Source organism: Anomaloglossus baeobatrachus, chromosome 5, assembly GCF_048569485.1.
Source record: "Anomaloglossus baeobatrachus isolate aAnoBae1 chromosome 5, aAnoBae1.hap1, whole genome shotgun sequence".
Taxonomy (NCBI): Eukaryota; Metazoa; Chordata; class Amphibia; order Anura; family Aromobatidae; genus Anomaloglossus; species Anomaloglossus baeobatrachus.
This window is the reverse complement of record NC_134357.1, coordinates 168,141,790-168,154,722: the sequence shown is the minus strand read 5'-3', so window position 1 is coordinate 168,154,722 and position 12,933 is coordinate 168,141,790. Positions and strand designations below refer to the sequence as shown.

The window sequence follows — 12,933 nt, the reverse complement described above, 5'->3', positions numbered from 1 at the left end:
TCTCCCACTTTGAACGGGCCTTTTGTCTTCAGCGTGTTTGGAACTGAGAGCTGAGCACAACACTTGGAGATATCCACTCGTCCCATAAACAGTTAGTGGTAGACATGGTCACACATTATCATTGCCACTGTTTTCTCGCATAGTTCTGGCGGACCTCCAGTCTTGTGACAGCTTGGGATCCCAGTTGTTAGATATTCCATCCCCCCAGCAATGAAGGAGTTTATTCATAAAGAAAGTTTAAGTTAAAATTTAAAAAAAAAAAAAAAAAAAAAAAAAACTAAAAAAAACCCCACCCAAAACTAATCATGCAGCCCCAGGGTTGCTGAATGAAGAGACGGTCCATCTTTGGAGAGAGCAGCATGTTTCCTACAACAGACTTTTACAGACATTGGTGTGGAGACACGGGGCTCAGTGGGTGCTCTCGTCCACTAAAACCCGCCGCCTTTATAAAGACAGCGTGGCTCAGGGCTCATCACAACTGAATGCCGGCCTCCTTAACCGTGGGCGTAACACTACTCAGACAACACAGGGTGAGGGAACCACAATAATTAGACTTTATTGGATCCCCAAACAATTAACGGCACATAACACATAACCAGCAAAACACAAATGTAACAGGCAACAGAGTCTCACCCTTCCGCTGGCTCACCAGGGATTAGAATGTCCAGGCCTCCTAGCTTCCAGGGCCGCTTACTCCAATCCTGCAGCACCCCGCTTTCGGCGGGCACCCACCGAGATAGGAATAGCGCCAGATTTAGGAAGCTGGCTGAGGTCTGCAAAGTCTGTTCCAGGTGACTGAACTGTCCCAACCTGAGTGTCCTCCTTAGGTAGTCCTGTATGATGTTACAATCCTGGCAGCCGGAGTCGAAATCCCTAGGCTGTGGATATGGTCTCCAACCGGAACCGGAGTCCCTAGATTGAAGCCATAAGATATCCTGATCCTCTAGTCAGCTCCAAAGAGCTTAGACTGGATCCATCAGCATCCATCAACCTTCAACAACCCTGGTGGCTTAAAGAAGTCCCTTTTATAGCCATAACCTTCCCTTAAGATACACTGCGTCCTCATCGATTGGTTGGACAAGATTGCTTCTCCCATTGGATGAATTTCAAGCTGCATGGATAATGTTCATTTAAATGATGTGCATAGAAAGACTCAGTATATCTACATGGAGTCGGCAAGTCACCGACTAGACAATGGCTACTAAGGTAATTACATTATCAATTCACAACTACAATACAATGAATGCTCCAAAGGGTCTGGTCCCAAACAATAGTTAAGCAAACATGAGTTACCACACAGTAGAACAATACGTCTGGCTGCATGTTAAGAAACTTTAACCCATGAGAGGCATTGGGTGTCCATGTCGTCACAATTGGCATTTATAAAAGGGATTCACATACATAATAGTGAACGCAAGAAATTATGATCCTAAATATTAATGTGACTACAAACATGGGTGTTCACTTTAAGTGCTGTTAGAAATGCATGTATGAAGCATATCAAGAAAAGTGAAGTACAAATCTTGGTATTTACAAAGTGACTGAAAAGGAATACTACAGGCAGACGGGGCCAGATGGAGAGAGAGAGAGGAGATCTGGTGCAATCCTCACCTGCAGCATCCCATGTCCATTCCCCTCAATTGTACCTTCACAAGTTATGTGGAGTTTTCTCAACTTCTTGGTTGACCTAAAGAAAACAAGGTGCAAGTGATACATTAAATGGGTGGTAGCAGATGTGAATATTGAAAGAGCCTGCTCATCCCTTCAAAGAGCCAGTGTTCAATGTTGTACCACCGCCTCAGTCATGTGACACCACCTCTTTCAAATGAACGGCACAAATATTTATTTTTCTGCAACAAAATCTGCACCAGGGGAATACGCCCCGAGACTTGGGGGGTAGTGTAGTTTTTCAGAGAGCTCTTCTAATCTCATAATATCTATATATCTATCCCTTGCGAAAGTGTTCAGCCCCTTTGATTTTTTTCAACCTATTCCCACATTTCAGGCTTCAAACATTAAGATATAAACCTTTAACGTTATGATGAACAAACAACAACAAGTGGGACACAATTGTGAAGTTGAACGAAATGTATTGCTTATTTTAAACTTTTATAAAAATAAAAAACTAAAAAATTGGAGCATGCAATATTATTCGGCCCCTTTTAAGTTAATACTTTGTAGCGCCTCCTTTTGCTGTGATTACAGCTGCAGTCTCTTGGGGTATGTGTATCATTTTTGCACATCGAGAGACTGAAATTCTTGCCCATTCTTCCTTTGCAAACAACTCGAGCTGAGAGGTTGGATGGAGAGCGTTTGTGAACAGCAGTTTTCAGCTCTTTCTACAGATTCTCGATTGGATTCAGGTCTGGACTGTGACTTGGCCATTCTAACACTTGGATACGTTTATGTGTGAACCATTCAATTGTAGATTTTGCTTTATGTTTTGGATCATTGTCTTGTTGAAAGTCAAATCTCCGTCCCAGTCTTAGGTCTTTCGCAGACTCCAACAGGTTTTCTTCAAGAATGGTCCTGTATTTGGCTCCATCCATCTTCCCATCAATTTTAACCATCTTCCTTGTCCCTGCTAAAGAATAGCAGGCCCTAACCATGATGTTGCCTCCACCATGTTTGACAGTGGGGATGGTGTGTTCAGGGTTCGGAGTTGTGTTGCTTTTACGCCAAACATATCATTTGGAATTGTGCCCAAAAAGTTCGATTTTGGTTTCATCTGACCAGAGCACCTTCTTCCACATGTTTGCTGTGTCTCCCAGGTGGCTTGTGGCAAACTTTAAACAACGCTTTTTATGGATATCTTTGAGAAATGGCTTTCTTCTTGCCACTCTTCCATCAAGGTCAGATTTGTGCAGCGTACGACTGAATGTTGTCCTATGGACAGACTCTCCCACCACAGCTGCAGATCTCTGCAGTTCATCCAGAGTGATCATGGGCCTCTTGACTGCATCTCTGATCAGTCTTCTCCTTGTATGAGATGACATTTTTGAGGGACGGCCAGGTCTTGGTAGATTTGCAGAGGTATGATACTCCTTCCATTTCAATATAATCGCTTGCACAGTGCTTCTTGGGATGTTTAAAGTTGTGGAAACCAAATCTGGCTTCAGACTTCTCCACAACAGTATCACGGACCTGCCTGTTGTGTTCCTTGGTCTTCATGATGCTCTCTGTGCTTTAAACACAACACAGACTATCACAGAGAAGGTGCATTTATACGGAGACTAGATTACACACAGGTGGCTTATATTTATCATCAGTCATTTAGGACAACATTGGATCATTCAGAGATCCTCAATGAACTTCTGGAGTGAGTTTGCTGCACTGAAAGTAAAAAAGGGAAAGAATAATATTGCACACCCCAATTTTCAGTTCTTTCTACTTCACAATTGTGTCCCACTTGTTGATTCTTCTTCATAACATTCAAATTTTTATCTTTATGTTTGAAGCCTGAAATATGAGAAAAGGTTGAAAATTCAGGGGCCGAATATTTTCGCAAGGCACTGAATATATACATGTGTGTTTGAGTATGTATGCATGCATGCATGCATGCGTTCAGTCGTTAAAGGGGTTCAACTCTATCACAAGCCAGATGTTTCCGCCTATTAGAATAAAGCCTGTACTTTATTGGTGGTGGTGCTATTCCAGCGGTGTCTGGAGTTACATCCCCAGGGCTCACATCAGGTTGTGAAGTCACGCGACCCTCTGTGAGCAATCACTGCTGGCTTCTCACTCTTCACCTTTGGACAAATGAGTTAATAAACAGGAACTTAGCGTTGCGTCTGCCGCTCACCTTTCTTTTGATTGCTCCTGTGTGTGAAGACGGGGAGTAAGATGCCGCAAGTGATTGGTCACGGGGCCCGTCGTGGATTACTCCACTATATGTTATGCTGGTGCCTGTGTTAGGTACACTAGTATATAGGACCTAATAGCATCCAACAGCTTTAAAGCTGTAAACCAAGACATAATCAAAAGATAAAACCAACTCACTTCTCCCATTCTGGAAACCGGGTAATGCACTGCCGCGTAAAAGTGACCAGACCAGTGGGTGCTGAAATAGAGAGAAAAAAAAATCTTCAATCTTTAACAACTTTTGGGGTTGGGAAGAGTAAACAAAAAAAAAAAAAAACACCAACAACACCAACAACAACAACAAAGACTGCTTGTGGCAAGCTTACGTTTTTCTGTAACATTTCGGAAATAACAGAACAGCGTTTTTAACTTTTCTGCTTTCTTTGGATTTCTTCCTTCAAATAACCTGAAATATAAAGATTTGCATTACAAAATTTCAGAAAGATGTAGATAAACTACAGTTCTGGGCATTTTGAGTTCCAATGTTAATAGGGTACACTGCACATGTATCAATAAGATTAAGGCTATGTGCGCACGTTGCGTACTAGCCCTGCAGAAATTTCTGCAGCGATCTGAAGAGCACACGTGTGCTTCAAATCGCTGCAGAAAATGTCCGTAGAGGAAAAAGAAAAAAAAAAAAAAAAAAAGCAGATTCCATGCGCTCTGCCTGCAGCTTCTGCCATAGAGCAGGAGCTGCCGGCAAAGCGCACGGAAAAAGTGACATGCCACTTCTTAGAACGCAGCGCTTCGGTCAGCAGCCGAAGCGCTGCGCTCTAAGACGCCACGTGCACACGGCCCCTGCACAATCTCCATAGACTGTGCAGGGGACGCAGGACGCATGCAGTTACGCAACGTGCGCACATAGCCTAACTGTATACATCTGGGGTGAACACGCAGTCTATAAACTAGGAAATGCAATGGCTGCCAAAAAACGGTGTTGTCTAGGCAGATATCTCTGAAGTATTTGACAGCAAAACTCAACTGAATAGAAAATTGTAGTCAAAGGCATAAGTTATATGACAACTAAAAACATACAAAACAAAAGCAGTAACCCAAGAGGCAGGAGATCAGGGATTGGTTAATCTGAGATTTTAAAGAGGACCTTTCACCAATTTTTTCACATTGAATTGGACCTTCTGTGCTGTGTAATACATCTTTGGGGCTTATTTAGGCTACACACTTGCGCTGGCAGGACTGTGGACTCTTATCACAGGTCCTTCAGCACTTCTATGTTGCAAATTGCTTATAAATGGACAGCAAAACTGTCAAGGGAAACCCCCCCCCAAAAAAAAACCTTTTAGACCAACATAAATTGATGAATTGACCAGTTTTTGTTTCCACAACGCATTTAAAAGCTGGACTAGCGGCTTTCTCAAGTAAAAAAAATAAAATAGCATAAATAGCATATCATAGTGATATTATGCAATTGTTTTCTTCACTTGACAACTATTATATTCCAGCGCTGAAACAAGTGAAAATAACTGGTGAATTAATTCATCTTGGTATTATGATTGGACAGAGTCATACAGAAGGCAGACACCCCTAGTGAAAATACCTAATAACACACACTTGTACTGAAAATTAACTAAGTGCCAAATATTTGATTATTAATATCTACACAACGGAAAGTCAGAAGATTAAAAAAATAAAATTTTGTTTTCTATTCATGTCTGCAGCCATTATCACATCAGGTGTCCAGTTCAACATGATAAATTTGGTGAAAAGTCCTTAAAATACCACATATTAACCTCTTCCCTCTGCATGCATTACAGACATTCAATTAGCAAATTTACCAGAGATCCTCTGTTTTCATCTGAGCCAGCGCTGCCAATCTTTACTAGGCCTGACATGAGAACATGGGTTACAAGACTGATGTGCGTCGTGCACCACATGACGATGGGGTGTAGTGAGGATCTAGATGCTTGGAATGAAAAGGCGGATAAAGAGAAGTGATCAATGGCTGGGTGGTGACATGACAAGTATGGGGAGACCCAAGCAGAGGAGGTTTTTTTTGCCCACATTCCCAACTCTCAGAACACAGCAAAATTGTGGCCGATTACCGTATTTTTCGGACTATAAGACGCACTTTCCCCCCCCAAATGTTGGGTGAAAGTGTGTGGGGGGTGCGTCTTATAGTCGGAATGTAACACTCAGTCCATATGCGGGGAATGTGGGTGCTGCGGTGGAGTGGGTCATCAGCGGCACGAGGAAGCTGTAACAGCGCCTACCGTGGCCACGTGGGCCCGCTCTCTTTTCAGATGCATGCATCCTCCCGCCCATCATCTCTCATTGCTGAAGCCTGTGCTGACAGGTGTGTGGGATGATGGGCTTGGGATGCGCGCATAATTAACAGCCAGCCCGCGTGATCACCCCTGGCAACCGCAGCATGCAGTGATCATGTGTGGCTATATTCACTGCCCCCCCGCGCATCATCATCATCAGCGCGGGGGGCAGTGAATAAGTATACTCACCGGCCACTGATACCTGCAGCATCACGATGTGCTCCTGTCTGCCTGCCCGCTGATGCGTGTGGAGAGCAATGTGCACGGCTCCACACAGGTCAGCAGCGCTACTGCTACTGGCAGAGACAGCAAGACGAGCGATGATGCAGAGTGAGGAAAGGTGAATATAAACGTTTATTTTTTTGGTGTGCCACTGGATGCGGGCCATATACTCGGATGGGGGTATATACCAGGATGAGGGACACACACACATACATACAGTATATTATATATATATATATATATATATATATATATATATGATCCACAATGAAGAGATGAAGGGTCGCACTCCAAAGGTCGAATAAAATATTTTTCTTTTTATTCCACGATCACATCAGGGGTACAGGTAGTGAGGGAGGATGAGGGTGTGCCACGTCGGACGACGGCAGCCGTTTCGCAAGTAACCTTGCTTCTACGGGTCCAGTGCATGCAAAGGTGCTGCATCCACCCTTAAATAACAGGTGAATTGGGTGCAGCATCCTTGCGTGAATGAAGTGCAAATTAAAAACATATACCAGCTGCACATGTATCAAATTCACATAGAAACTTATTACATATCAATTCCAAAATGGATTATAAATAATCGTAACATACATGGGTATAGTTAGAGTAAAAAATTAAATATAGTGTTCATTATAGTTTAACCAGAGACATCTCAAAAAACACTATAAAAAACAGGCTTATAGGGAAAAAAAAAAACCCCCAGCATTATAGGAACACTGACAAATCATTTTTGTCGTTCAGGCCAAGAGGACCGAGAGCATTTAAGTCTATAATCAATCTTGATTCCTTTCTAAGTAAAGAACGGTGCATATCACCTCCAGTGGGACAGGGATTAATTTTTATTACGCCTGCAAATTTTAAAAGGCGTGGATTACCACTATGATATTCCTGCATATGGGCAATTAAACGTGGAGAACCTATCCCGGAGGTTATAGACTTAAAATGCTCCCTAAATCGAACATATAAAGGCCGAATTGTTTTACCTATATAATATTTTTGACAGGGGCAAAAAATAACATATACCAGATAATTGGACTTACATGTGATAAGATCTTTTATTTTGAATAGCTCAGTACCAATTTTTAAAGTGTCTCCTGTACAATGATATTCACAAAAGGGGCAGCCGCCGCACCTATGGTTTCCTTTGATTTTATTTCGGTCTAACCACGTACCTAGTTTGGGTGTAGTAATACGATTATTTATCAGAACATCTCCTATGTTTTTGCATCGCCTATATGAAATCAAAGGACCCTCGTTTGTCATTTCACAGAGATCCTTGTCTTTATTAATTAAATGCCAGTGTTTTTTGATGCTTGATTTTATTGCATCATACATAGAATTAAATTTAAAATTAAAAACGCATCTATTTGAACTTTCGATTTTTGTTTTTTTCGAAATGGCATTTACATTTTTATTCTTATTTCCACTTTTATTTTTGTATTCTTTATTCTTATTTTTATCATTTGGATCATAATTTAAGGATTTTTCGAAGGCAGAATTGATAACTGATATGGGATATCCTCGTTCTAATAGACGTTTTTTCAAGTCTGATGCTTGATGCAGAAAGGTTTCAGAATTATTGTGTACTCTTTTTAGCCGCAAAAATTGTCCATATGGAAGGGCTCTCTTTGTATGGGAGGGGTGCGCACTATTAAAATGCAGCAGGGTGTTCACTGCAGTTGGTTTTCTATATACTTGTCTGTCAATAATACCATCCGATATACTGAGTGTGACATCTAAAAAATCCAATTTTTGGTCCCCAAAAATATGTGTAAAGTACATGTTGTAGGAATTATCATTATTTAGATATGACACAAAATTTTCAAAATCCTGCGCAGAACCGTCCCATACAAAGAAGCCATCATCCATGTATCTGGCATATTTTTTTATATGTTTCAGATATGGATTTTTAGGACTGTAGATAAAGTCTTCCTCAAATGCTGCCAAAAAGAGATTTGCAAAAGTACATGCGGCGGGGGTACCCATCGCGGTACCCCCGCATTGCAAGTACCACTGATCATCAAATTTAAATGCATTATGATGCAAAATAAAGCTTAAGGCTTCTGTGATGAAGTCTACTAAGATTGGATTCTGGTCAAAATTCAGCAAGACTCTCTTAATGGTCTGTACACCCTGATCCTGCGGGATACGGGTGTACAGACTCTCAATATCCAAAGCGGCAAGAGAGAAACCTTTCTGCCATTGAAAATTATCAAGCATTTTAATTAGATCTCCCGTATCTTTTAAGAATGAGGGGATGCGGGTCAATAGTGGTTTAAGTAGCCATTCTAGGTAGTGAGATAAGGGCTCTGTCACTGAACCTATTCCTGCCACAATAGGGCGGCCAGGGGGGGAGACATTGTTCTTGTGAATCTTTGGCAGATACCAATGAGGTTTTTTCGGAAAAAGAGGGAGTAATTTTTCAGCAGTTTTTTTAGAAATAGTACCTAAACTGACATATTTATGTAAAAGGCTTCTAAGTTTTTTAACAAAAGACCCAGTGGGATCATTAGATAATTTCTGATATACTCTTATATCCTGAAGTTGCCTATTGGCTTCTTGCAAATAGGCTTCTTTTGTTAATAGAACAGTGGCGCCCCCCTTGTCCGCTCTGCGGATAATAATATCTTTTTGTGACTGCAGGATTTTTAGTGCCGCGGTTTCCCCCCGAGTGAGGTTCTGAGGAGGAGAGGGGTATTTTAGAGCTTGTATATCTTTTATTACCAGCTCCTGAAATAAGTCTATGCTGTTCCCAGGGGTTAGTGGGGGGCAAAAGGTAGATTTTATCCCTTTATTAAAAAATGAAGAACTAGATGTAGGATTTATTTGGGTATTTACAATACCTGAAGAACCGGGTTCAATGTGACTGGGGTCCGCTATACTTAAAAGAACAGACGCATCTTTTTCAATAGCAGTATATTCATTATTTGTACCAAAAAAGCCAAGTGGACCTATTTCACATTGTAAATCGGTTACTTCAGAAGTGGGCAAGCTTTTCTTTTGACTATAAAATTTTTTTAAATGCAGTTTTCTACAGCCCTTAAATAAATCAATATGAAAATCAGTCAAGTCAAATGATTCTGGTATACAATAGTTTAAGCCCTTTTCCAACACAGATGGCATATCAGGTGTTAAAACCAACGAAGTAAGATTATATACTTTACGCAAACAAGGCATGATGTTATTCGCTGAACAAGAAAGATTATTTTTTTCTGTACTTATTACAGGGAATGTCTCTGACACTACAATCTCACGTTCAAGGCATGGAGATGTTAATCCCTCCAGGAGACGCTCTTGCGCTTCCCTGGTGTCGGTTTTATTCCTGTGTCTCCTTCTGCCTCCTCTCCTTGTAGATCTTCTAAAGGGAGATTATCAGATGTAGAAGCTCGTGAGGTCGCAGGTGTTTATAATTTCTTTGCGGGTGCTAAATCCTCAGCCCCGCTCGAGTCAGAGTCTGTAGTCCAGGCATTTTTCTTGGCGGTTTTAGGTGTATGTTTTTTCTGATATCTCTGAAAAAACCTTCTATTCCCAGGTGTAGAATACCTCTTCCAGGAAAAAATCTGGTTGTTTTCGTAGTCTAACTTATCTCTGATAAATTTTTCTTTTTTATTTTCTTTAATCAAAGTTTGGTATGGTAAAAGTTTTTTGTCTAATCTTGATAAGAAAGTGTTCCATGCTTCTTTTGAGATGCGACTTTCCATTTCTTGTCTCAGTTTTAATAATTCATTAGTAATTTTTAGATGTTCCTCTTGGTTTTTTTTGAGTACAATGTCCAGAAAGCGCAATGAGCATTCTTGCTGTATATTGTCCCATTCTTTTTTTAAAAATAAATCATCTTGATAAAAAGATATATTTTTTGAGATGCGTAGACCTCTAGGGACTCGTCCACTTTCTTGATAAGATTTAAGTGACTGTACTGTCCAAAACAAGCTGGTCTCCTTTTCAGCCAGATTGAAAATTTTAAGCTCTAAATTCTTAGTGCCCATGATTTCTATGTTCACTTTATCATTACAGCTGGTAAAAAACGTGGCAGCGTCCTCCCTCCCTGCAAGTATACCATTTTCCATTGTATCCATAGATGTGTCTGCCATTTTTTAACAAAAGCCAAAAATGGGAGTAGAAAAAGCGTGCACTCACGGTGTTAGAAGAAGTCCAGATTCCATAAAGCTGAGTGGAGGATACCGGGCACCGCTGATCCCTGTATGGCTGACAAAGCTGTGCTTTCAGGCAGGTGGAGACCTGGGTGCGTGTCCCAAAGCAAAGGCGATACAAGATCCACAATGAAGAGATGAAAGGTCGCACTCCAAAAGGTCGAATAAAATATTTTTCTTTTTATTCCACGATCACATCAGGGGTACAGGTAGTGAGGGAGGATGAGGGTGTGCCACGTCGGACGACGGCAGCCGTTTCGCAAGTAACCTTGCTTCTACGGGTCCAGTGCATGCAAAGGTGCTGCATCCACCCTTAAATAACAGGTGAATTGGGTGCAGCATCCTTGCGTGAATGAAGTGCAAATTAAAAACATATACCAGCTGCACATGTATCAAATTCACATAGAAACTTATTACATATCAATTCCAAAATGGATTATAAATAATCGTAACATACATGGGTATAGTTAGAGTAAAAAATTAAATATAGTGTTCATTATAGTTTAACCAGAGACATCTCAAAAAACACTATAAAAAACATTAATATGTCAGTTTAGGTACTATTTCTAAAAAAACTGCTGAAAAATTACTCCCTCTTTTTCCGAAAAAACCTCATTGGTATTATCTGCCAAAGATTCACAAGAACAATGTCTCCCCCCCTGGCCGCCCTATTGTGGCAGGAATAGGTTCAGTGACAGAGCCCTTATCTCACTACCTAGAATGGCTACTTAAACCACTATTGACCCGCATCCCCTCATTCTTAAAAGATACGGGAGATCTAATTAAAATGCTTGATAATTTTCAATGGCAGAAAGGTTTCTCTCTTGCCGCTTTGGATATTGAGAGTCTGTACACCCGTATCCCGCAGGATCAGGGTGTACAGACCATTAAGAGAGTCTTGCTGAATTTTGACCAGAATCCAATCTTAGTAGACTTCATCACAGAAGCCTTAAGCTTTATTTTGCATCATAATGCATTTAAATTTGATGATCAGTGGTACTTGCAATGCGGGGGTACCGCGATGGGTACCCCCGCCGCATGTACTTTTGCAAATCTCTTTTTGGCAGCATTTGAGGAAGACTTTATCTACAGTCCTAAAAATCCATATCTGAAACATATAAAAAAATATGCCAGATACATGGATGATGGCTTCTTTGTATGGGACGGTTCTGCGCAGGATTTTGAAAATTTTGTGTCATATCTAAATAATGATAATTCCTACAACATGTACTTTACACATATTTTTGGGGACCAAAAATTGGATTTTTTAGATGTCACACTCAGTATATCGGATGGTATTATTGACAGACAAGTATATAGAAAACCAACTGCAGTGAACACCCTGCTGCATTTTAATAGTGCGCACCCCTCCCATACAAAGAGAGCCCTTCCATATGGACAATTTTTGCGGCTAAAAAGAGTACACAATAATTCTGAAACCTTTCTGCATCAAGCATCAGACTTGAAAAAACGTCTATTAGAACGAGGATATCCCATATCAGTTATCAATTCTGCCTTCGAAAAATCCTTAAATTATGATCCAAATGATAAAAATAAGAATAAAGAATACAAAAATAAAAGTGGAAATAAGAATAAAAATGTAAATGCCATTTCGAAAAAAACAAAAATCGAAAGTTCAAATAGATGCGTTTTTAATTTTAAATTTAATTCTATGTATGATGCAATAAAATCAAGCATCAAAAAACACTGGCATTTAATTAATAAAGACAAGGATCTCTGTGAAATGACAAACGAGGGTCCTTTGATTTCATATAGGCGATGCAAAAACATAGGAGATGTTCTGATAAATAATCGTATTACTACACCCAAACTAGGTACGTGGTTAGACCGAAATAAAATCAAAGGAAACCATAGGTGCGGCGGCTGCCCCTTTTGTGAATATCATTGTACAGGAGACACTTTAAAAATTGGTACTGAGCTATTCAAAATAAAAGATCTTATCACATGTAAGTCCAATTATCTGGTATATGTTATTTTTTGCCCCTGTCAAAAATATTATATAGGTAAAACAATTCGGCCTTTATATGTTCGATTTAGGGAGCATTTTAAGTCTATAACCTCCGGGATAGGTTCTCCACGTTTAATTGCCCATATGCAGGAATATCATAGTGGTAATCCACGCCTTTTAAAATTTGCAGGCGTAATAAAAATTAATCCCTGTCCCACTGGAGGTGATATGCACCGTTCTTTACTTAGAAAGGAATCAAGATTGATTATAGACTTAAATGCTCTCGGTCCTCTTGGCCTGAACGACAAAAATGATTTGTCAGTGTTCCTATAATGCTGGGTTTTTTTTTTGTTTTTTTTTTTTTTTTCCCTATAAGCCTGTTTTTTATAGTGTTTTTTGAGATGTCTCTGGTTAAACTATAATGAACACTATATTTAATTTTTTA

General features: G+C 40.2%; 1 protein-coding gene across 3 annotated transcripts in view; it reads right to left on the bottom strand.

Moving 5' to 3' along the window:
• Positions 1 to 12,933, bottom strand: part of PARG (poly(ADP-ribose) glycohydrolase) — a 303,202-nt gene that overhangs the window by 98,706 nt on the left and 191,563 nt on the right. For all 3 annotated transcript variants that reach the window (XM_075349011.1, XM_075349012.1, XM_075349013.1), the window contains 3 exons: positions 4,188 to 4,267; positions 4,000 to 4,060; positions 1,612 to 1,687 (listed from right to left, as the gene is read on the bottom strand). In XM_075349011.1, coding sequence (XP_075205126.1) covers positions 1,612 to 1,687; positions 4,000 to 4,060; positions 4,188 to 4,267 — 217 coding nt within the window. The remainder of the gene's footprint in view (positions 1 to 1,611; positions 1,688 to 3,999; positions 4,061 to 4,187; positions 4,268 to 12,933) is intronic.